The sequence below is a fragment of the Oryx dammah genome, unplaced genomic scaffold, assembly GCF_014754425.2.
Source record: "Oryx dammah isolate SB20612 unplaced genomic scaffold, SCBI_Odam_1.1 HiC_scaffold_16, whole genome shotgun sequence".
Classification (NCBI taxonomy): Eukaryota; Metazoa; Chordata; class Mammalia; order Artiodactyla; family Bovidae; genus Oryx; species Oryx dammah.
This window is the reverse complement of record NW_024070200.1, coordinates 2,814,568-2,839,658: the sequence shown is the minus strand read 5'-3', so window position 1 is coordinate 2,839,658 and position 25,091 is coordinate 2,814,568. Positions and strand designations below refer to the sequence as shown.

Below are 25,091 nucleotides of genomic sequence, written 5' to 3'. Positions count from 1 at the left end.
TAGTTTAGACACTAGTTGCAATTACAAAGCTAACATGCACTTGGTTGTGTCCAGCTCTTTGCGACCCCCTGGACTGTAGCCCACCAGGCTCCTCTTGTCTACGGAATGTTTCAAGCAGGAATACAGGAGTGGATTGCCATTCTCTTTTCCAGAGGATCTTCCCGGCCCAGGGACTGAACCCAAATCTCTGATGTTTCTTGCGCTGGCAGGCAGGTTCTTTTCCGCTAGTGCCACGTATTTCAGTTGTAGTTACGAAGCTAATATAGTCCCGCAATTTTAACAATACAAATATTAAACCAGGGATTTTCTATGCAAGTGGTTCTATGTAAAACAGACCTGATTGACAAAAACCAGATCACTCAGGCATTTAGTTGAAGAACTCATTTATTTCATGCAGACGTCTTCATAGATGCCACATTCGCAACAGGTGCAGACAAGGCCGAGTGGTAGACGGCAGGCAGCACTAATCAACGTCTGGGGAGGCCCCAGAGAGCTGGTGAAAGTCAAGCACAGGGCCTGATCGCCAGGTGCAGCCAGGGGGCATGATCCCGGGGTACCACCCAGTGCCCACCTGGAAGTCTGTCCACCGGGGGGTCTGCAGCCCCAAGGTGTGGGGGGAGGTCACAGTGCGCGGTGCCCCGTTTCCAGCAGCATGCTCTCCAGAAGCAGCCTGCTGCTGCCCTCCAGGTAGGGCTGGTGCAGCCACATGGACAGGTAGCTGAGGGCGAGGTCGCGGTCGGCCGTGTGTGCCAGCTGCTCCACCACCATGCGCTTCAGGCGGAGCTCCTGGCTGTACATGTCTGAGAGCTTGCGGGAGACCTCGTCTGCAACGAACGTGGGCCCCCTTGAACAGCGGCATTTGCTGGAGGGGGAGCCCGAGGCTGGGATGACCCGCCACTGCTTTGTTTTTTTCCCAACCTGCTGCACTGCTTATGGGATCTTAGTTCCTGGACTAGGGATCGAACCCATGCCCTCCGGAGTGGAAGCACCAAGTCCTGACCACCGGACCACTGGGGACTTTGAAAAGCCGCTCCTTAAAAGCCAGAGTCAGCAGCAGAATTGGAAGGAAGATGGACTCTGGCCAGTGTAGATCAGGATCGTATAACAAGGGAAATGAGTGTCATGGAATTAAAAGGCACCTGTAGCCTTTTCTACGCAGCTCTTAGGAGCCTCCAGCCACTATACAGAGCACATTCATCTCAAACTGACAATATTCAATGAACACGTTACATTAGGAGATTTTACCCTTCTCCCTTATTTAGAAGTGAGGTCTCAAAGCGACATCAAATAGTTTAGCCCTTCTTTTAAACTAATAATGCTAAAAAGAGCCCTTACTGCACAATTTATTTAGGTAATGGAGTTTGTTTTCCCAGAAGCCTGCCTTCATGGGGCAGGCTAAAGTGACCCCCATTTCCTTTTTAAACAAAGCAAAACAAAAAGTGAAAACCTATTTTTCTACAAAAAAAAAAAAAATCCTGCCTCTGCTGAGGAGGCTAAGTTCATTCTCCCCATTGGCTTTAAAGGACTAATGGCAGCTTGCTTCTTGGGTCTCTAATGATGTTTAATATTCTTTGCTGATTGTTGTTCAGTCACTAAGATGTGTCCGACTCTGTGACCCCAGGGACCGCAGCACGCCAGGCTTCCCTGTCCTTCACCATCTCCCGGAGCTTGCTCAAATGCATGTCCATGGAGTCAGTGATGCCATCCAGCCATCTCCTCCTCTGTCGCCCCCTCTCCTCCTGCCCTCAATCTTTCCCAGCATCAGGGTCTTTCCCAGTGAGTCTTTGCTGGTTAGTAGGTAATTAAAGCGAAGAAGAAACACTCATCTAAGATGCCTCCATTTCCCTCCCTCCCAATGGATGCTCCTGAATTGAATTTCAAAGTCTTGTCAGCTTTAGAGGGCCAGATCTAAATGGCATGAAGTGCTCTCAGGATCTACCCTTGAAAAGAAGGCAGAAAGGACTACTTACAAAAATGAGCCGTGGACCACGTGTGGAAGAGTGGGGGGCGCTTCCTCTCCTCCCCATGATGGTAATCTTCTAGTTCACAAACGCCCTTGGTGGTTGAAGACAGCTTTTCCATCTTCATCTGTATTTTGGTCTGAAAAAGATATTAGACTATGAGAATGTTATTTGAAATTCAGTCTTATATTCAGAAACTCAAGATTTCAAAGCTAAGAAATGTAAGTCTGTTGAGATGTAAGTCCAATAACTCAACACCATTCACTCATGTGCAGCAAATTTCTGGGAGATGGAGGTAAATGGTTGCTTCGATTTCACAAGTTTGGATTACTTCAGTAATAAACCCTGGATTTCCATTGCTGGAGAAGAGGAAGCTTGCTCAGTCCCACTTCACTGAATTCTCTGAACATCACTCACTTTTTAGCACTGAAGACCTAGAGGGGTGGCAAGGCAGGCTCTCCCTTTTATGGAATGAAAGACAGGAGAAGAGGCATTAAACAAGCTCACTTCTGACTCGATATGAACTGCCTTTTGAGTTTGATGCCAAAAACTCAGCCTCTGTGCACCAGGGCTGAATCAAATCTCGGACAGAGTTTTGGGTGAAGTAGAAAAGAAGAGCTTTATTGCTTTGCCAGGCAAAGGGGGACACGGCAGCCTCTTGCTCGGAAAAACTGTGTGTCTGCAGCCCAGGGGTATTTGAGGAGTTCAAGGGGTGGGGTTGCCAATAAGATTAGGGTGTGTGTAGGGCCTGGTCTCAGGTGGTCGGGTCTCCTAATCTTGATGAGTTTCTCGGGTCCCTTTAATCTTGCCTCAACTCGACTGCTCCTCTCTAAATTAGCAACTGCTGGAATCCACCCTTTGGAACTCAGGGAAGATCAGGGAGGCTGGAGTCTTTTTTTTTTTTTAATTATTCATCACAACTTTATCTAATGATTTCTGGCTGTGCCGGGCCTTTGTTGCTGTGCAGGCTTTCTCTCGCTGCAGTGAGCAGTGGGGGCGGCACTCTCCAGCTGTGGTGCTCAGGCTTCTCACCGCAGTGGCTTCTCTTTTGCCAAGCACGGGCTCTAGCAGAGGCTCCGTAGTTGTGGCTCATGGGCTTAGCTGCTCGGTGGGATGTGGGATCTTCCCAGATGAAGGATCAAACCCGTGTCTCCTGCACTGGCAGGCGAATTCTCTACCACTGAGACTCCAAGGGAGCCCCGTATTTATCTGGCCGTGCCAGGTCTTAGCTGCGGCACTCAGGATCTCTGATCTTTGCTGCAGCATGTGGGATTGAACCCGGGTCCCCTGCACTGGGAGCGTGACGTCTCAGCCACTGGACCACCAGGCAGGTCTTGAGACTGGGGTCTTGCCTACAAACAAGAAAGGTGGGACAAAAAGGCTTCCGTGACCTGCTTGGTTTCAAGTTCACTGAAACCTCTGAGGCTTGGTTTCCTTGTTGATAAAACTGTAATAACGAAAGGCAGCCCAGCAGGCTGCACACAGGGAGGCAACAGCAACCACGTGACGCTGACGGCGCCTTGGTGCTCGTCAGGAGCTGCTGCAGTGCGGGCCGGCCCGCCGGAGCGCCTGCTAACAGGGCCGGGGGACTGACGAGTGCCTGTCGAGCGCCAGGTCGGAGCCACGTCAGTGCTTGTGAAGTGAGACAAACACGTGCGGCAACCAAGCTTTTGGATTGCAGTAGCATAGGTCTGTGTGCTTGCGTGTTAAGTCACTCCAGTCGTGTCCAGCTCTGTGTGACCCCATGGACTGTGCAGCCCAGCAGGCTCCTCTGTCCATGGGATTCTCCAGGCAAGAATACAGGCGCAGGTTGCCATGCACCCCCCAGGGGACCTTCCCAACTCAGGGATTGAACCCGTGTCTCTCATGTGTACCTGCACTGGCAGGCAGGTTCTTTACCACGAGCGCCACCTGGGAAGCCCCACGTAGGTCTGCTAGACCACAACTCTCGGTCCTAAGTATGAAGTTAGCTTTATGTACACAGCGGGGTGTAAGAAAAGCTCTATCCGTCATCAAAACCTTAATTCCCTGCACTTGGTCCTTTAAGCACTCTCTAACTACACGAAGCGGCTGAACAAAATTTAGCTAACATTAGTTTTTAAAGGACCAGACTCTGTTCCCAAATCTTTCCAGGTTTGATATTTCATTTGGCCCAACCCCAGGAGATAGGACTCATCATTTCCGGATGACAGCTGGGAAAATTCTCAAGGTTGCTGAGCTCGGGAAGGACGAGGCCAGGCCTCGGACACCCAATCCCCAGCCCTGCCCTCTGTGTCCTGCGGCAGCTGCCCGCTGCCACCTAATGCTAAGAAGAGCTGACAAGCTCGAGGACAGCAAAGGAAATCCTGGAGGCTCGAGCCTGGGCTGGAGGGGCCAGCTCCATCCAGGGGCTCATTCAACAATAATGACACCAAAGTCACACACACCCACAGCCCTGAAGTGACACGCTCGTGGCTCCATGTCCCTCCTAAAGGCAGCAGCCCTCACGGTGAAATGTTCGTCCAGCTGAGGGACACGGACACCTCCCCCCAGGCCAGATTCAAGGCCAAGTCAAGCCTGGGAAACCATTCTCTCTAAAGGCTCAAGGAAAATAGGAATAATGATATCAGTATCCTCATAACATCAACTTTGGTTTTGAAACTGAGTGAGAACTAATTTTCAAACTACTTTATTTTTTTTTTGGCCATGCTATGCAGCTTGCAGGATCCTAGTTCCCGAACCAGGGACTGAACCTGGGGCCCACAGCAGTGAAAACAGTCCTAACCACTGTACCACCAGGGAAGTCCCTCGAACCACTTATTCCACTTAAAATAGAAAAAATCCACTGGGGCAGAGAACTTTGGGGCCTGACAACTAGCACCCATGGTCAGCCCAGGCTTTGTCTGAAGGCAGGCCTTGGGAACTAGGGCCTCTGTGGGGCACTGGTCACCTCAAACCTAGTGGCCACTTTCGGCTGCCCTGCCAGGCCACGTGCTGTGGGTGGAGGGGCCGGGCACAGGACGTGTCACCTGCTCAGTCCATCAGGCTGGGTTTTCTGGCCCTTGACTCAGGTCTGACACCCTCCCAGGCCACCCCTCCTCTGCACGGTCAGCAGGGTGGGGAAGGGGTTCCCGTGGCACCAGACAGTCATGCGAGGACAGGGAGAGCAGGGACCGCACAAGCAAAGCCAGCCAGTCCCTCCTGCCTCGCCTGAAACAGGAGGCGAACAGCCTCTTCCCCTTGTTCCTGCCCAAGGCCTCCTTCCCCACCGTGGTGTGCATATGTACAGAGTTATAAATGAGGGAAGTACGTGCTAAAGAAAGCCAAATGGCATTTAGAAACAAAATCCTTCCCAGGGTTTTTACGCTTCGTAAAAGTCACGTTGGCATGTGCCCGAAGTGTTTCCTGTTCTGATCCAGCTGGGGGTTCTGTGAGATGTTTTGTGCGGAGAGGGAGGCGGGAGGCCGCGGATGATGAAGTTCTGGTGCGAGTGTTGCCACACTGACCCAACAGACGATAGCCCGGCTGCCTGTGCTTAACCATGTTGAAAGCATTTCAATATACACAGTGAACTATATTCTATATGCTGTAACAGACCATAGTGGAAAAGGATATGAGAGAGTGTGTACATGTGTATAACGGAATCACTTTGCTTTACAGCACAAAGGAACACAACGTTTTAAACCAACTAGACTTCAACGAAACAACAAAAGCTGACAATTAAAAGCTGAGTGTGACCAGGAAATAAATATTTCAATGTAGGAACTTAGCCATCCAGTTTTTTCTCTTTCAAGCAACGTGTGCACTGGTGTTTTGTCCAAACAAAACCACTTGCCCAAATCAAATGGGTTAATGTTGGGGGGAAAAAAATACACGTGGCCAGTTTTCAATTGGCTTTTTCTGGAAACTTGATTGATTACTCTGCCTGTGTTAATTCAGGAAGCCTAGGTCCAGAAGCTGAGGTCAATGACCCAGTTACTGGAGAGGCAGCAGTGAACACAGAGATGCCACAGAGCAAACACCCACACGCCTTCCCCTCCAGCCTTCCTGGGGTGGAGCTGAGAACGAAGGGACCCACCGCACAGGCCTGTCCTGTTTCTGCCTGAGCACTGCGTGCAAGGGGTCAGGCAGGCGGGCAAGTGTTTCTTATCACAGCACCACCCAAAGGCAGTGTTACAAACCAGGACAATCACAAAACCCTGATTGTTTACTTAGAGGAGAAGACAGTGGTGCATTTCGATCAAAGGAAAGGCGAAACCACCAAGATGTCCTTGGTGCCCTATTTATTTTTCTCATTTTCATGTTTCAGAAACCATTACACCTTATAAAGGATGTGCTTCTTTTCTGAAAAACTTATAAACCTATAGTCTGCCTTTTAATAGGTGGAGTCCTGACTTTGAACAAGTGGTATCTTGAAGAAATACAATGATACTCGACATATGCTGTTTAAAAAGATAAGGAAGCATGTCAAACATTAGAAACACGTCAAGCAATGTTAGAATATGTGGACGCTCTATGGGGAGAAGCTTTAGTTATCTGTGTTTAAGGTGTGTAAACCCCATCCCTGTGTCTAGCTGAGATGAGCTGTTTTGTCCACACGTGGTGGCCAGCATGGTGGGTACCGACATCCAGCCTTGAGTTAAACAACCCTTCAGAGCATCCCTTATGGGCGAGATCAGGGCTCTCAGGCCAGATCCAGCTCGGTCTATTTTTGTGCGTCCCTTGAGCTAAGAATGGGTTTTACATTTTTAAGTGGTTGGAAAAAAAAAAATCAAAAGCAGAATATTTTATGTGACACATGAAAGTTGTATGAAATTCACAGTTCAGCGTCCATAAATAGAGCTCTGCTGGAAGGCGGTGGCGCCCACTCGCCTCCGGATGGCTGCCGAGTAGAGGCGAGAGGCCCGCAAGCCTAAATCTGCTCCCTGTGGGGACCTGGAGCGGGGACACTGCCCTGCGACACGCCGATCAGAAGGACGGTCAGGACAGCATCTCGGAAACGAGATTTATAGGGCAGGCAGAGCAAGAGACCAAAGAGGAGGCGGAGGAGGGACAAACAAAATCTCGGAGGAGGAAAGTGCGGAGCCCCGCCGGGCGCCTGCGCACACTTGGCCCAGGGCGGCAGCACCTTACCAAACCTTCCAGGGTGGCCTGCAGCTGCTCGCACAGAGTCTCGAGCTCCCTGCTGTATTCTGGGTGCTCCTTTTCTGCACAGTCGTCGGAAGCCAGGCCGCTGCTCACTAATTCTATCTTGTCTTTGCTCCTGGACCAGATGGAAAAGCGGGAACAGAACACACTCCGTGAGGTCACCTCCCTTCGTTAGGATGAACCCCAGAAAACTCAATATCCGTGTACATGTGTCATCACCGACTGTCTCCACCGGTGTCATTTCACGTCATCATGTTTACATGTTATTTACGCATACAAGGAATATGTCCATCCACTGCTCGATTCTGCCCTAGAACAAAGTCAGTTCAATCGAGTCCTGTGGCGTCTTCAGTGGGCAAGAAGCAGTCATTTCCTCAGAGCCCGCCAGCTAGGAATGCGTTTTGTAAATGGAAAGCTGTGATCCACGGCCCCTGAAATTAATCTAGTGGCTCCACAATCAACATTTAAGTGAAAAAATGAAACATTAGAAGATTATCAGAGAATATCTTCTCATTGTTCTTCATTTTGTAGTCCAAGAAGTTTTAAAAAAGATTTTTGGAGCACACTTGATTTACAGTGCTGTGTTAGTTTCAGCTGTACAGCAAGTGACTCAGCCATTCATACACACGTAGCCACTCTTTTTTAGGTTCTTTTCCCATCTAGGCCACTGCAGAGTACTAAGTAGAGTCCCCCAAGCTCTCCAGTAGGTCCTTATTAGTTATCTATTTTATTTGCAGTAGTGTGTGTGTAGGTATCAATCCCAAACTCCCAATGTATCCCATCCCTCACCTCCAACTTCAGAGAGCACCTTATGGAGTCAGGTAAGAACTGCTTCTTGGCACTTGCTGAGCAGGAGAAGGGACCAGAGGGCTGACATGTCTGATATGCTTGGGAGAGCTGGCAAGGGCCAGCGGTCCACCCAAGAAGTTAAGACTCTAGACTCCGGCCGGTAGACAAAGATATGCAGCTTTGAGAAATTAAAACTACTATATATATAGATCCACAGTCATGCTTCTCTTCAGGTCATTTCAATCTTTCGCCTTTTACTAAAAGATTTCCATGGGTAGGAACAAGCTTGTGTCTTGATTAAATTTTTTGAGGCCTTGCGTAAGCCAGGCTGATTTTAGAAAAAACACCCAAAATCCAAAACTAAAAACATATATACAGGAAAGTGCAAAGAATAATAAAGCAAATCTTTCAATCAGAACTGGCAACTGCCAACAGTTTCTTCGTAACTCTTTTGTCTTTTTAAAAGAACTTGCTAAGGGAAAACACACTCCAGCATGTCTCCTCTGCTCTAAACACCCCACTCCACGTCTGACTCCTGGTCACCATAGGGAGATACCCAGGGCAAGGTCTGGGAGGGTCTCAAGTCCAGGGGCTTCTCTCCCTGTGGCAACTGGGGTAAAAGCACAGGGCCCAGGGAAGCGTTCAGGTTCCCCAACCTAGAAGCTACCCAAACCCCTGTCCTTCCGGGTTTTTATGGAGGCTTCCTTAAGAAGTCACAATTAATGATTGGCCATCGGTGATTAACTCAAGCTCCCCAGAGTGCAGGTGAGGGGGCGGGGCTGACAGCGCCAATTCCAATTGCACGGCTGGTATCCCCTCGTTAGGGGTTTTCCAAAAAGCCCCCTTATAAACACAGGCTCGGATGTCTTAGGAAGGGGCCTGCTATGACCACAGGGCACTCCTTAATCATTCTGGAGCTAATTCAGGAACTGGAGGACCAAAGAACAAATATTACTATAACTAAAGATTCTTCCATAGCTCGAGTCCCTAAGGAAATCATCAGGGTTTTAAGAGCCATGTGCCAAGAACAGGGACAAAGGCCAAATCTATGTATTTTCTAGTGACAGTCAGAACACCGCAGAAATAAAACGCAGCAGTCGGGAGATGAAGTGGTACCTGCCCCACCGTCCCACTCAGTCCTCCCAGAAGGTACCAGCGCCTGAGTCTGTCTCCTCCCAATCCATTTGGATAATTTGACATGCAGATGTAACCACAAACAATTTGTAGCATAATTTTGTTTTTAAAATGCACGTACACTTCATACCTGCATGCACTGTTTTATCAGTTGCTTGTTCGCTTTATTTATCCATGTTGCTGGAGGCTACCTGGCCCACTCTAAAAGACGCCCATGAAATGTCTGCCCAATCGCTAAGGCGGAAGCGCACAGAACATGTTCTGCCGGTACTTACAACAAACTGATTTTCATGTTGGCAATACTGTTTGCAGTAGCAAAACCTCCATCGTTGAGGGTTTCCCATTTCAGGATTAAATTATGCCAGTCGGCTGCATTGTCCTTAATTTTTCTTGCACTGACAGATAAGACAGGTTTTCTTGGTGTTACAGTTCCAAGAGTCTTTGCTAATAGGGAGGAAGAGAAACATCACTTTATGAAATTCAAGATCACAGTTGGGGGGGGAAATGGTCCTTATGATTTGCGACAGTAAGACTATTTAAAACACTACATCGACTGGACAGATCGTGTTGTGGAAACGAAGATGTGCGGATGAATGTAAAAGTTCCTGGGACTAGACAAAGAGAATTGTTTCTACCTTTAAAGTCTCGGCAGATATAGCTGAGTCCTCTCGAAGCCTAGTGGCTTGAGACTCTTTCACCCCGAGCACTCTGTGATGTCAAGATGAAAGTCGCTCAGTCGTGTCCGACTCTTTGCGACCCCATGGACTGTAGCCTGCCAGGCTCCTCCGTCCATGGAATTCTCCAGGCAAGAATTCCGGAATGGGTAGCCACTTCCCTCTCCAGGGGATCTTCCCAACCCAGGGATGGAATCCAGGTCTCCCACATTGTGAGCACTCTGACCACTTGCAAAGGTTGGGATGGAAGCAGAGCTGTAACTCTCTGCTGCCAGGCTCTGATGCCCCTGCCTTGGCGCTCCCATTCTCTAGCCTCAGGCATTTGCTCCGAGCCCTGTGGGTAACTGGTGCTAGTCACTCCAACACTGACAAGGCTGGACCCCAGAGACGCAGTGATGGTCTCGACGCTGCCAACACATGGGGAGGTCCAAACTCCTTCAGGATCTGGCTCCCTCTCGGTCTCGCTGCAACCCCCACCTTGAAGCCCCTCGATTTCTAACTAAAATCAACTACTGGCAACTCTTAAAAAGTCCTCTGCATGTGCAGTTCTCTCTGCTAGAAAGTTAGGGTTAGGGTTTCCTTCCTCAAAATAATGCTGCCCATATCCTGAGACTCACTCAGACCCCAGCTCCTGTGGGAAGCAACACCCAGACCACTCAGGCTGTCTGGCCCTCCCACCCCTCTATTCTTCTCTACTTAGACTCCCTCAGGGACTTCCCTGGTGGCCCAGGGGGCCCAGGTTCGATACCTGGTCAGGAAACTAGATCCCCCATGCCAGAAATAAAGCTCCTGTATGCTGCAATGAAGATGGAAGATCCCTCGTGCTGCAACTAAGACAGAACACAGCCCCCAAAACCCCCAAAACCCTACAAAGGCATCTCATGGGCCACAGGATAAGGTCCACATTCTCAGAGAGGTCCTTAGGAATCCAGGAAACACAACTGTCTGGAATATAGATTCTAGAGACCAGGCTGACTGGGTTTGAGTCCCAACTCTGTTACAGCCACCTGTGCAATCTCGGGTAAGTTAGTTAACCTCTCATGGTCTCAAAGTGCCCATCCGTAAAGTGGGGATAAACTACATCTACTGCCGAGTTAATGTGAAGATGAGATAATATATGCAAAGCTGTGAGGGCCTGGCACATGGCAAGTATCCAACACAGTATGTGTTACCTCAAGGGCCTCTCCAGTGTTTTTTCCACCAGCACCAAGCGGTGCACTCCACCCTGACACTGTCTACTGGGAGTCAGCATCAGATTCCGCAAGTTAACGGCTCAGTCCTGTAAGACTCCTCTCCCCTCCCTCCACTTCAGATCCCAGCTTCAAGTCCAGGTTGCCACCTGTGCCTCTGACCTACAGGGCCCCCTCCTGAGGTTTGATTAACTTGTTAGAGTGGCTCACAGAGAACTCAGGAAAACATCCTCCTTACTAGGCTACCAGGGAGAACCAGATGGGAGAGACACACGGGCCGACGCATATGGGCAGGGGAGCAGAGCGCTCTTCCTGCAATCCGAGCCGCTCACCAACCTGAACATTCTTACAACCCTTCACTCCTGAAAGTTCTCACAACCCTTCACTTTTGTTTTTTCATGGAGGCTTCATTACATGGGCACAACTGATTAAATGAGTCACCAATGGGGCTGATTTAACTCCAGCCTCCCTCCCCTGGTGGTTGAGGTGGGTGGGACTGAAAGTTACAATTCTAATCACATGGGTGGCTCCCCCTTGACAACCAGCCTACCAGGAGCTACCTAGGAGCTTCACTTTCAAATATCATTGATTGTTTTCATTCACTCTTTATTTAGACAACTGTCCAGTGTTTGCTGAAACCTAAACGCAGGTCAGGAGGCAACAGTTAGAACTGGACATGGAACAACAGACTGGTTCCAAATAGGAAAAGGAGTACGTCAAGGATGTATATTGTGACCCTGCTTCTTTAACTTATATGCAGAGTACATCATGAGACACACTGGGCTGGAAGAAGCACAAGCTGGAATCAAGATTGCCAGGAGAAATATCAGTAACCTCAGATATGCAGATGACACCACCCTTATGGCAGAAAGTGAAAAGGAACTAAAGACCCTCTTGATGAAAGTGAAGGAGGAGAGTGAAAAAGTTGGCTCAAAGCTCAACATTCAGAAAACGAAGATCATGGCTTCTGGTCCTATCACTTCATGGGAAATAGATGGGGAAACATTGGAAACAGTGTCAGATTTTATTTTGGGGGGGCTCCAAAATCACAGCAGATGGTGACTGCAGCCATGAAATTAAAAGACGCTTACTCCTTGGAAGGAAAGTTATGACCAACCTAGATAGCATATTCAAAAGCAGAGACATTACTTTGCCAACAAAGGTCTGTCTAGTCAGGGCTATGGTTTTTCTAGTGGTCATGTATGGATGTGAGAGTTGGACTGTGAAGAAAGCTGAGCACTGAAGTATTGATGCTTTTGAACTGTGGTGTTGGAGAAGACTCTTGAGAGTCCCTTGGGCTGCAAGGAGATGAGATCCAACCAGTTCATCCTAAAGGAGATCAGTCCTGAGTGTTCAATGGAAGGACTGATGCTGAAGCTGAAACTCCAATACTTTGGCCACCTCATGCGAAGAGTTGACTCACTGGAAAAGACTCTGATGCTGGGAGGGATTGGGGGCAGGAGGAGAAGGGGACGACAGAGGATGAGATGGCTGGATGGCATCACCGACTCGATGGCCATGAGTTTGAGTGAACTCCGGGAGTTGGTGATGGACAGGGAGGCCTGGCGTGCTGCGATTCATGGGGTCGCAAAGAGTCAGACACGACTGAGTGATTGAACTGAACTGAACTGAACTGAACTACATTACACCAGACATGGGGGAGGAAGTGAGTGAACCACATAGACCAGGACCATTTCCATAGAACTTACTTTCCAAAGACGAGGTGGATAACAATTAGGTGATTATCAGTTTTTTTTTTTTCTTTTTTGGCTGCACCATGCGGCATGTGGGATCTTAGTTCCCAGACCAAGGACTGAACCCAAGTCCCCTGAACTGAGACTTAACCACTGGACCGCCAGAGAAGTCCCTATGATCATTAGCTTATATCATAAATGCCAGAGAATAAAACAGGGTCTTGTGTTAAGAGTAAACCCCGAAGCCATTGTCATTTAGGCTGAAACCTAAATGATGAGAAGTCAACAGCAAGGACCCTAAGTGAGAATGAGCTTGGTGAGTGTGAAACAAGACCCACGTGGCTACAATGAAAAGGAGAGAGAGGGCGTAGTAGCTGAGGAGGCAGTCGAGACAGCCAGAAACTTCTAGGCCAAGGTAAGACGTTTGGGTTTATTCCAAGTCAATGAAAAGCAAGCAGGAAGCTTTGAGTAGCTACGTGACCTGACGTAGGCTTTTAGAAAGTCAGTTCCACAAAGAAGTCTTCTTGGATCCCAAGGTTAGGTTAGGACTTACTGCACTCTATACCTGAACACCCTCGACTTCATTAAGCTTCATTCATGACACTCACCAACACAGTGTATTTGCTTGTTTAATGCCTAATACATTCCTTGACAGCCTAAGTTCCACCACAGTAGCCACTAAGGCTATCCTGTTCCCTCTTACAATTCAGCACATAGTGAAGGAAAGTCGATCAGTCGTGTACGACTCTTTGCGACCCCATGGGCAAACATCCCAGTCCATGGGATCCTCCAGGCCAGAATACTGGAGTGGGTAGCCTGTTCCCTTCTCCAGAGGGTCTTCCCAACCCAGGGATCGAACCCAGGTCTCCCGCATTGTAGGCGGATTCTTTATCAGCTGAGCCACAAACGAAGCCCTCAGCACATAGTAGGTGCAGACGAGAATGTGTTAAATGGAGAAAAAAATCTCTTACCGCCTGTACCACGATCTTCTAAGGAGTTCCCTTACCGAATAGGGGCTCCTTGCGGGCGAGGAGCACTTGAGAGTCATCATTTGTCTGCCCCATAATACAGCACATATTTAGGAACCAAAAACAACACTCTGACTTCAACTCAAACGAGATCAGGTATCAGCCATAGAGCAGGACAGCAGCATAGCGCGTATCTTACTTATTCTCTCCAAGCCTCGACTTCCCACCTGTTGACACTTCAAGGGATCGCGGTGAGGCTGTGAGCACTTGCTGAATGACAGCTTTTATTATAAGCAGAAAAAACTCTGTGGCCGGAAACTCTGACTGACGGGATTTCACAGAAAGCGCTCTGCTGCTGCTAATTTATAACGACAATTTGAGTCTCAGGATCTGCTGACGCTCCTTTGTATCATTTTGGCAAAACTGACTTCCAGGCCGACTGCGGAGCCTGTGCCGGGGCCAGCGGGCTGGGCCGGGGCCAGGCACGAATCGGCACGCAATTCGGGAAACTTCCGGCCTCGGGTCCAGCTCCAAGACCAAACGGAACCACTCGCACCCTCCCGCTTGGGAAAACCGGCCCTTCTCACGCACCTTCCATGCCTTCCGCAGGGATCCCGGGAAAGAGACCCGAAGCCCCGCCCATGCCACAGGAAGTCCGCCTGCGTCACTTCCGACACGCCCACCGCCCCTAGACCGGGCTCTGCCGCTCTAGCCGGCGGCGGAGCCGGCTGTTCCTCGGCGGTACCCGTCCCGTTGCCCAGGGAACGGGCTCCCGGCAGTCCCCGCGGCCCGGAGTCCATCCCCACCTCCTCCGGTCCGGCCGGGCCGACGAGTCCGGAGGGGCTGCCGCGGGAGGTGAGTCCCGCCACGCCGCCCGGCCCCGAGCTCCCCCGCCCGAGCCGAGCTCCCCCGCCCGAGCCGAGCTCCCGCGCCTCAGGGTCTCACTGCGCGTCTCGCCCCCGTTCCCGACCCCCGTCTCGCCCGCGCCAGGTGGCCGAGGCCGTTGCCGAGGCGCACGAAGCGTCGGGCCCCGTTCCGGGCAGAAGCGGGCGGCCAGCTGAGGGAGCCGTCGTCGCCCACGCCTCTGGGCGCCGCGGGTCCGCCGCCCCGCGCGCGCGGCTCGCTCGCCCCTCAGGTTCCGCGCCTTCCCTCTGCCGGACCGCGCCCTCTTACCCCCGTCGTCCCCGGGTGCCGAGCTCCAGGGTCTTTCTGAGGGAACCTGCGCCCTGTCCCCACGCCCGATCCGCTCAGTCCCGGTCCCTTCATCCGCCCACCAGCTCCTGGCATCAGGCCTTGGCTCGTACCCAGTCGATGCTAAGTGTTCGTTAAATGGATAAGTGAGCGACTCGCCTCTCAGTCCTTCTTTAAGGCCCCAGGCAAGATAGTAAGTGCAGGTTGAAGAGTGCGGCGACCCGGCCCATAGCACACAGCGCCTTCCTTGGCTATGTGCTCAGGGCAAGTGATGTCTCCGTAAACTTGAGTTTCACCGTCAGTAAAATAGGGATTGATAATAGTTTCCAGCCCTGGCTGGGTGAGAGGATTAAATGGGTCAGTGCTTGTGAATTGCTCAGCACCGTGGCCGGGCGCTGTGCATTTCAATAAAGGCTAGCTAGCCCCTGCGGTCCTTACCCGCACACCCTACTTACTTTTCTCTTCTCTGCTCTTTTGTTCTTCATCCCTTTTCTTGCTGAGATTCAGGAATTTTATTCCGTCCTATTGCTTCTGTTGACATGTGTTGGCAGAGTGCGGGTACTAGCTTGGCAGCACCCTTGCCTTATCTGCTGGAGTGATCAGTTGCACTTGGGCTTGACTTCCTCCTAGTAGCCAAGGTCTTGAAAACTTAAGGAAAGGAGTTCTGGAAATCCCCAAACCCAGATCCCAGGATGGACAGAATCTGGGAATAAAGTCGTTGTAGCCCTTGTGTTCACCAGTCCTTCTGGTCCCCTGAGCTGCAAACCACTTTGTACTTTGTCTCACCTAGAAGCTACAGTGCACCTTGGTGAAGCTCTGAATTTTTTTTTTTTTTAACATCCCTCGTTGGTTCATTCAGCAGGTTGTTATTTGGTGCCTGTTGTATGCCAGCCACAGTACCAGCTTCTAGAGACGCTGTGGTGGACCAGACAGACCCAGTCCCTGTCCCCAGGGAACTTTCCAGCTTGAGAACTAGCAGGTGTAGGTACAGGGGATGCTCTGCTGGAGTTTTCAGGACTGGCTTGGAGGCTGGTGGTGGAATAAGGGTGGTCCTCTTCTGAAGGAGTGACTAGTAAGGAGCTTTTGTTAGGTTTAAGTTACTTTGTAGTCTCATTGTCTTTTTCAGCCTCAGATTGGCTCCTGTTGGATTCGTTTTCCATTTTCTCTAAGAGAAATTAGACTTTAAGTTTGGGGAAGGCCTCATTTTATCTTAGCTTCTGTGTAGTTTGGACAAAATGGCTCCTGGAACTTAGTGGGGAAAAGGGAAGGAAAAAGGCATCAGGCAGAGTAGCTGACTGAACTTAGAAAAGTGGAGAATGGATTGGAGAACAGTTACTCGTAACAAACAAATCTGGAGTCAGGCCTGGAGAGATGTCTAGATACAGAAGAGCCTAAGAGCGTGATAGAATCCAAGGGAGTTGTTGATGGCTCTGAACTGCTGAGGCAGAAGTGAGCTGTCGTTCGAAGCGTGTGTCAGTTTTAAATGAATGTATTCTTTGGACCCAGACATAAAGAGACCATTGAATTTTTGCATAATGATGGATGTAAGTGATGTGGAGTGGTTTTATATGTTGTTCTGCCATACCTCAGGAATTCTGGCAGTGTTTAGAGAGAGATTAATTCAACAGATACGTGTTGATTGTACCACACTCCCCGGTGGTCTTTTGGAGACGAGCAGGATGTAGATGAAGACTGGCAGAAAGCATGTGGTAACTGCACTCAGCGTTCTGTGAAGGTGGAGAGACACCAGCAAAGTGTCAGAGGGAGTCTGAAGGCTTCCTGTGGGCAGCGTGTTCTTACAAGATATGTGTGGGGGATGGGGAAGGAACGAAAGGGACTTTGTAAAAACCATGGGTGTTTGGGGCTGTGGTGGCAAGCTACTGTGGCTGCAGTGTGGGGTATGTGGAAGGAAGAGTGGCCTGAGATGAAGGCTGCTTTGTTGAAATGCTCAACTTCATGCTCTGATCAGACTTCAGCCTCTGAGCACTGGCTAACCAGCAGGCTTGGGATCAGGGAAGTGACTGAATTTCATCTGAAAGATAAATGACTGCCTCCTTCTCATTATGTTCAGCCATAAGATTTTATGCGAAGTCAAGTGGGCCATAGGAAGTATCACCAGGAACAAAGCTAGTGGACGTGATGGAATTCCAGCTGAGCTATTTCAAATCCTAAAAGATAATGCTGTTAAAGTGCTGCACTCAATATGCCAAAAAAGTTGGAAAACTCAGCCAGTCTAGGACTGAAAAGGTCAGTTTTTATTCCAATCCCAAAGAAAGGCAATGCCAAAGAATGTTCAAACTACCACACAATTACATTCATCTCACATGCTAGCAAAGTAATGCTCAAAATTCTCCAAGCCAGGCTTTAACAGTATGTGAACCATGAACTTCCAGATGTTCAATCTGGATTTAGAAAAGGCAGAGGATTCAGAGATCAAATTGTCAACATCTGTTGGATCATTGAAAAAACAGGAGAGTTCCAGAAAAACATCTATTTCTTTTTACTGACTACGTCAAAGCCTTTGACTGTGTGGATCTTAACAAACTGTGGAAAGTTCTTCAAGAGATAGGACTACCAGACCACCTTATCTGCTTCCTGAGAAATCTGTATGCAGGTCAAGAAGCAACAGGTAGAACCAGACACGGAACAACAGACAGGTTCCAAATCGGGAAGGGCATACCTCAAGGCTGTATATTGTCACCCTGCTTATTTAACTTATGTGCAGAGTACATCATACACAATGCTGGGCTGGATGAAGCACAAGCTGGAATCAAGATTGCTGGAAGAAATATCAATAACCTAAAATATGCAGATGACACCACCCTTATGGCAGAAAGCAAAGAAGGACTAAAGAGCCTCTTGATGAAAGAGAAAGAAGAGAGTAAAAAAGCTGGCTTAAAACTCAATATTCAGAAATCTAAGATCATGGCATCTGGTCTCATCACTTCATGGCAAAAAAAATGGGGAAAAAATGGAAACAAGTGAGAGGCTTTATTTTTTGGGGCTCTAAGATCACTGCAGATGGTGACTGCAGCCATGAAAGTAAAAGACGCTTACTCCTTGGAAGAAAAGCTGTGACCAACCCAGACAGCATACTAAAAAGCAGAGACATTACTTTGCCAACAAAGGTCCATCTAGTCGAAGCTATGGTTTTTCCAGTAGTCATGTATGGATGTGAGAGTTGGACCATAAAGGAAGCTGAGCACCAAAGAATTGATGCCTTTGAACTAGGGTGTTGGGGAAGACTCTTGAGAGTCCCTTGGACTGCAAGGAGATCCAACCAGTCCATCCTAAAGGAAATAAGTCCTGAATATTTATTGGAAGGACTGATGCTGAAGCTCCAATACTTTGGCCACGTGATGGGAAGAACTGACTCATTGGAAAAGACCCTGATGCTGGGAAAGATTGAAGGCAGGAAGAGAAGAGGATGACAGAGGATGAGATGGTTGGATGGCATCACCGACTATATGCACATGAGTTTGAGTAAGCTCCGGCAGTTGGTGATGGACAGGGAAGCCTGGTGTGCTGCAGTCCATGGGGTTGCAAAGAGTGACGTGACTGAACTGAAGTGATAAGATTTTAATACTTAAAAGAATAGTGGATGTTGTAGCCAGTTTAATAATAGACTGTACAACAGGGAGACTAATTACCACTTCATAGAGATTTTGGAGAGAATCCTTAAACCTTTAGATTTGTCAGAGTGCTTTGGCAACTTCCAACTGTTGTACTAAGTGGATAATTTAGACCATTGTACCAAGTGGATGATTTTTTAAAACTACCAATCAGGTATTTGGGTGCTATCAGTCAGTGTGAAGTCAGCTACCACTTTCCAGATATGTGGGTTGTGGTTATAATGGGGGAGGGAATTATCCTGTCTTGAGGAAGAATGTTGTGATTTTTATATGTTTAATGGAAATATCCATGACCAGGGAAGCGTTATTGATTTTAAAGATTGAATTGAGAATATTCTTTTGCAGTAAGACCTGAAGTTAACTTTTTGAATTTTTTCATTCAACAGATTGGTATTGAACATCTACTCCATGCCAAAGGTGTTGTTAGCTACTAGGCTTTTCACTGGTAAACAGGAGAGAATTTGTGTTGCTCACAGTCTCATCGGTGAGATGATCATTAAACTGTTTATCAAATAAAGTAATTAAAAGTGTGATGAGGATTATGAAAGACAAGATGAAAAGTTGAGGGATGTGGGGACTGATGGACACTGTCAGTGATCTGGTCAGGGGATGTCTTTCTGAAGCCAGATGTGTGGAGTGAGATGCAAGGTGGTGGGGAGCAGGGAGGATAGTCAGCTCTGAAGCCCAAGGAGGGAATAAGTGGGTGGTAGAGACAGAGCTTAGAGGATGAGTGGGGAGAGGTGGATGTGTGATGGGGGAGCTGGGAAGGGGTCAGGCCACACAGGGCCTTGTCGGCCACAGAAAGGTGTTTGGCTGGCTCAAAGCACTAGGAAGCCCCACCGAAGAATTTTGAATAGGGTGAGTGATACGAGAGCCACCCATTTCTCTTTCAAAGAACTTTAAAAACAAAACGAAACAAAACGCTTTTTCGGAGCTGTTTTAGGTTTACAGCAAAACTGAGGGGAAGCTGCAGATATTTCCATATACTCCCTGAAAGTGAAGGTGAAAGTCGCTCAGGTGTGTCCAACTCTTTGTGACCCCATGGACTAAACAGCCAGAATACTGGAGTGGGTAGCCTTTCCTTTCTCCAGGGGATCTTCCCAACCCAGGGATCGAACCCAGGTCTCCCTTCCCCTGCACGTGTATCGCCTCCCTTATTAGCACCATCCCCCACCACAGTGGGGCATTTGTTACAGTCCGTGAACCAGCATTGATACAGCATTATCACCCACAGTCCATAGTTTTCCTTAGGGTTGGTGGTGTGCATTCCATAGGTCTGGACAAATGTATGGTGGCATGCATCCATCATTATGGTGTCAGTACTTTTACTGCCCTAGAAATCCTCTGTGCTCTGCCTATGTATCCCTTCCCTCCCCACCCAAACCTTGGCAACCCCTGATCTTTTTACTGTCTTCATAGTTTGCCTTTTCCAGAAGGTTACATGGTTGGAATGACACAGCATGAAACCTTTTCAGATTGCCTTCTTTCATTTAGTAATGTGCACTTCAAGTTCTCCATGTCTTTCATGATTTAATAACCCATTTATTTTTAGTGCTGAATAATATTCCATTGTCTGGATGTACCAGAGTTTGCTTATTCATTCACTTACTAAAGGACATCCTCATTGCATCCACATTTTTACAGTTTTGATTGAAGGCGCTATAAATACCCTGGTGAAGGTTTTGTGTGGATGTAAGTTTTGAACTCCTTCAGATGAGTACCAAGGACTGCATTGCTGGATCATATGATAAGCTTTATAAGAAACCTTCATACTGTCTTCCTAAGTGGCTGTACCATTTTTTATCCCCACCAGCAGTGAATGAGAGTTCCTGTTGCCCCATATTCTCAACAGCATTTGGTGTTGTCGGCGTTAGAGATTTGGGCTGTTCTGCTGGGTTTATATGGTATCTTGCTTTAATTCGCCTTCTCCCGATGACATACGACGTGGAGCATCTTTCCATAGACTTACTTGATACCTGTATATCTTCTTTGGTGAGATGTTTTATTCAGATCTTTTGCCCATATTTTAATTGGGTTCTTGAGTTTTAAAAGTTCTTTGTATATTTTGGATAGCAGCCCTTAATCAGGTAGGTATTTTGCAAATATGTTTCTCCCAATCTGTGACTTGTCTGCTCCTTCATTTGCATGGTCTTTTGTAGAGCAGAAGTTTTTAATTTTAATGAAGTCTAGCTTATCAGTTACTTCTTTCATGGATCCTGCCTTTGGTAATGTTATCTAAAATGTCATCACCATACCCAAAGTCATCTAGGTTTTCTCCTATATTGCCTTCTGGAATTTTTATAGTTTTTGTGTTTTACGTTTGGGTCTGTGATCCGTTTTGAGTTAATTTTTGTGAAGAGTGTAAGTTCTGTGTCTAGATTCACTTTTTCCCCTGTGGGTGTCCAGTTGTTCCAGCATCATTTGTTAAAAAGGCTGTCTTTGCTCCATTGTGTTGCCTTTGCTCCTTTGTCAGAGGTCCGTTGGCTTTGTTTACGTGGGTCTGTATCTGCACTTTCTCTTCTGTAGATTCCTTTGTTCTTTCGCCAGTACCACACTATCTTGATAATTGGTGCTTTGTAGTAAGTTTTGCAATCAGATGATATCAGTCCTCAAACTTTATCATTTTTTTCCATCAATATTGTGTTGGCTGTTCTGGGTCTTCTGACTCTGTAAAACTTCAGAATTATTTTGTTAATATCCACAAAATAACTTACTGGCATTACACTGAATCTGTAAATCAAGTTGGGAAGAACTCACATCTTGACAATATTGAATTAACTATGAACATGGGATACTTCTCCATTTATTTAGTTCTTTGATTTCATTCTTGTGACTTTTGTAGTTTTCCTTGTATAGCTCTTTACATATTTTGTTAGATTTATACTTAAGTATTTTATTTGGGGGGATGCAAATGTAAATGATACTGTGTTTTTAATTTAAAATTCCACTTGTTCATAGCTCCTATATGGGAAAGTGGTCGACTTTTGTTACTCTTGTATTCTGCAACCTTGCTGCAATTGCCTACTAGCTTCAGAAGTTTTATTATTATTATTATTTTGGATTTTCTACACAAATGAAAATGTCATCTGCAGAGGTAACTTTATTTCTTCCTTTTCAGTCTTAGATTTCCTTGTCTTATTGTATTAGCTAGAACGTCCAGTATGATATGGAAAAGGAGTGATGAGAGGGGACATCCTTGCTTTGTACCTTGTCTTAGTTGGGGAAACTGAGTTTCTCACCATTAAGTATGATGTTAGTTGTTGGATTTTTTGGTAGCTATTCCTTATCAGGTTGAGGAAGTTCCTCTCTATTTCTGGTCTACTGAAGCTTTTTGTCTTGAGTGAGTGTTGGAGAGCTGATACTTCTTGTTTTTTTGGTAAAAGCTCCATTGAGAATTCACATCCATGTGTATTACCCATTTAAAATGTCCAATTCGGTATTTTTTTGGATATTCATAGAGTTATGCAGCCACCACTACAATCAATTTTAAGACATTTTACCCTAAAAAGACACTCCAAACCCTTTAGCAGCCATCCCCACCCTCAGCCTTTTTCCCTCCCAGCTCTAGGCAGTCACTGGTCTACTTTCTGTCTGTAGATGGGCTTACTCGGGCCATTTGCGTATTTCATCTTGGTGGAATCATCCAGTGCATGGTCTTCCGTGTGTGGCTTCTTTCACTAGGCATAATGTTTTCAAGGCTTATCATATTACAGTGTGTATCAGTACTTCATTTCTTTTTATTGTTGAACAGTATATTCTGTTGTATGGATATACCATGTTTTGTATATCCATTCATCAGTTGATGGACAGTTGGGTTGTTTTACTTTGGTTTTATGAATGGTAATATTTTGAAATTATTTAAGTTTTTCTGTAGACATATGTTTTCATTTATCTTGGGTGTATAATTAGGAATAGAATTGCTGGGTCATATGGTAACTCTGTGTTTAACCTTTTGAGGAACTGCCAGACTTTTCCGCAGTGACTGCCTCCTTTTATTCTCTACCAGCAATGTATGGGGCTTCCCAGATAGTGCTAGTGGTCAAGACCCACCTGCCAATGCAGGAGACGCAAGAGATGTGGGTTTGATTCCTGGGTCAGGAGGGTCCCCTGAAGTAGGAAGCGATAACCTGCTCCAGTATTCTTGCCTGGGAAATCCCATGGACAGAGGAATTTGGCAGGCTACAAGCTGTGGGGCCGCAGGGTCGGACACGATTGTGCGTCTAGACAGCAATGTACGAGGGTTCCAGTTCTCCACACCTGTGTTAACACTTATCTGTCTCTTGATTATAGCCATCCTAGTGGATGTGAAGTGATAATGTCCCTGTGGTTTTGTTTTGCATTTTCCCTGATGATTAATGATGTTGAGCATCTTTTCTTGTGCTTATTGGCCATTTGTATGTCTTATGTGGATAAATGTCTATTCAGATCCCACTATTCAGTTGCTTGCTTGAAAATTATCGTTTGATTATTGAGTTTTAAGAATTTTTCATGTATTGTGGATATAAGTCCTTGGTCAGATAAATGATTTTTTCCCAGTATGTTGGTTGTCTTTTCTCTCTCTCTCTCTCTTTTTTTTTTATTTTTTTTTTGCTGCACTTTGCAGCATAGAGGGTCTTAATTCTCCGACCAGGGATCAAACTTGTGCCCCTGTATTGGGAGTGCAGAGTCTTAACCACTGGACCACGAGAGAAGCCCCTCTCTTCATTTTTCTTTCTTCAGTTTTGGCTGTGCTGGGTCTTCGTTGCTGCACACAGGCTCCCTGCAGTTGTGGCGAGCAGGGCCTGCTCGTCGTTGCCGGGCCTCTCATTGCCGTGGCTTCTCCTGTTGTGGGGTGTGGGCTCCAGGCACATGAGCCTCAGTGGTTGGAGCACGCAGGCTCAGTAGTTGGCGTGTGGAATCTTCCAGACCAGGGATGGAACCCATGTCCCCTGCCTTGGCAGGTAGATTCTTCTCCACTGTACCACCAGGGAAGTCCATCTTGTTCCTTTTTTTTTTGATGATGCCTTTGGAGCACAAAAGTTTTTAATTTTGATGAAGTCAGAGAGCTCGCTGTGCCTGTTCTGTGCGAGCATCAACTTCCGGGGCAGCTGTGGAAGCAGGAGAGCAGCTGTTCAAGGATAGCATGGGGGTCCAGGTGAGAGGGGTGCTGGCTTCAGCTTGGGCATGGCCACAGAGCTGAGAAGGGTCCAGTGGGAGGCAGCTGGGAGACAGGGCTGGTGGAACACAGTGAGGGATTGCTGTCGCGGAGAGGGAGGGAGAGAGACCAGATGGGTGCTAGGACTTCAGTTTAGATAATTTCAATCAGCTGCCTGTCGCCTGCTATAGAATTACGGTCGTTCTTAATGGTGCTTGGCAGGTGAGTCCTGTAGTCCCTTCTCACACACTGGAAGTGGCTTTTGGTTGTATGATCACTCATTGTGCCAAGGAGCTGGTCCAGGGACCCTGACCTTCTGTATTATCCTCTCACATTTCCTAAGCCACCTGCAACAAACATGCTGTGTATGTTTGAATAGTATGCCTGCCCTGCAGGTGCAGCTTTGAGGCGAATCCTCTGCCCCCTTCTAACCAGACTGCAGTCTCCAAGCCCCTTCTGTGTGGAGATTGTGGAGCTCTCAGCGAATGGTGTCAATTCAAGTGAATGAGTTTTTGAAATCTAAATGTCATAATTTGACAGAGCTACTTTGAGGGAAAAGGCTTTAAAGGAGGGAATAATATTCGCTGACATTCAAGAAGTGCTCAGCACTTCTGCCTGCTTCCTTGGAGACCTCATCGGCTGGAGCAGAAATTAAAACACCAGGAAAATTTCAGTTTTTGAGTCTACTGTGTTCTCTGTAGTTTTTTTAGGTATAGTCATTAAAAGTCTTATTCTAGGGGAGCGCCTAATGACGTGGCAAATGCTCATGATTTATTAAGCGTTTATAACGTAGCGTCTCTCTGATGGGCTTATGAGTGGCGTTTATTTCATTCTTGGTACTTTCCTATATTTCCACAGTTTCTGAGAGTAAACGTTTAGTTTTTACTTACTTCTTGTTGGGGCTGTGCTGGGTCTTCATTGCGGCGCGGGGACTTCTCTGATTGTGGCGCGGGCTTACTTGTCCTGTGGCCTGTGGGATCTTCGCTCCCCAGCCAGGGATCAAACCCATGCCCTCTGAATTGCACGGCGGAATCTTAACCACTGGACCACCAGAGAAGTCCCAATAGAGAACATTTGTAACTTGTAAAAAAAATAAACTTTTATTTTAAAAGTGCCGTGTAAACTAGGGCGCGTCCGCGTGCACACACGCATGAAGGAAGCACAGCTCTCCTGCTCCTGTGCTGCGCTGCCCTTGGAGACGGAGGAGACTGTGGGAACGAGGCCACCATTTCTCGCCAGTGCAGTGGAGGCGACAGTGGTCGGTGCCGCCTCGCCTCCTGAGGCTTTGGTGAGGATTCGGTGGGCCGTGTGCTGGCGTGGCCTCCGTTAAGCACTGGCGCTGCCGTGACGCTTGCTGTTTGTGCTGCTGCTTCGCTTTCATGTCCAGGTATAGTGGCCTGCTGCTTTCCCAAGGTGACTGGCTGTGGCTGTTCTCTCTAGAGTTTGCCTGAGAACCACTTCATTTTCACTTGACTTTGGGGTCGTGTGGGTCTTGCCCAGCTCTCTGGAGCTCTTACACAAATCGAGGATTGAGGAGCACGTGCACTGATTAGCCAAGACAGCACTGCCCTTACGGAGTTGTCAGTCTATGAACTGC

The 25,091-nt window shown here is 47.7% G+C and overlaps 2 protein-coding genes and 1 non-coding gene across 10 annotated transcripts in view; 2 read left to right on the top strand and 1 right to left on the bottom strand.

Annotated features, from left to right (window-relative positions):
* Positions 1-366: 366 nt before the first annotated feature.
* Positions 367-14,211, bottom strand: LOC120875173 (cyclin dependent kinase 2 interacting protein). 4 transcript variants are annotated; one of them, XM_040256899.1, is made up of 5 exons: positions 14,129-14,211; positions 9,287-9,455; positions 7,074-7,203; positions 1,971-2,100; positions 367-862 (listed from the first exon to the last, which is right to left on the bottom strand). In XM_040256899.1, exons 1-5 carry the CDS (start codon positions 14,178-14,180, stop codon positions 774-776), a joined length of 570 nt encoding a protein of 189 aa, XP_040112833.1. In that variant the 5' UTR covers positions 14,181-14,211; the 3' UTR covers positions 367-773. The 4 variants fall into 4 exon arrangements, with proteins under 4 accessions (XP_040112833.1, XP_040112832.1, XP_040112830.1 ...); XM_040256898.1 differs by lacking the exon at positions 14,129-14,211 and adding an exon at positions 13,576-13,734; XM_040256896.1 differs by lacking the exon at positions 14,129-14,211 and adding an exon at positions 13,576-13,708 and having other exon boundaries at positions 367-824.
* LOC120875764 lies at positions 8,093-8,207 on the top strand. Its single transcript, XR_005724065.1, has one exon. It is a non-coding gene; the product is annotated as a U5 spliceosomal RNA (small nuclear RNA).
* A 16-nt stretch (positions 14,212-14,227) lies between the features above and the next one.
* TECPR2 (tectonin beta-propeller repeat containing 2) overlaps positions 14,228-25,091 on the top strand; it is a 102,886-nt gene continuing 92,022 nt past the window's right edge. For all 5 annotated transcript variants that reach the window (XM_040256877.1, XM_040256876.1, XM_040256875.1 and 2 more), the window contains exon 1: positions 14,228-14,392. The gene's annotated coding sequence lies outside the window, so the exon portion shown is untranslated. The remainder of the gene's footprint in view (positions 14,393-25,091) is intronic.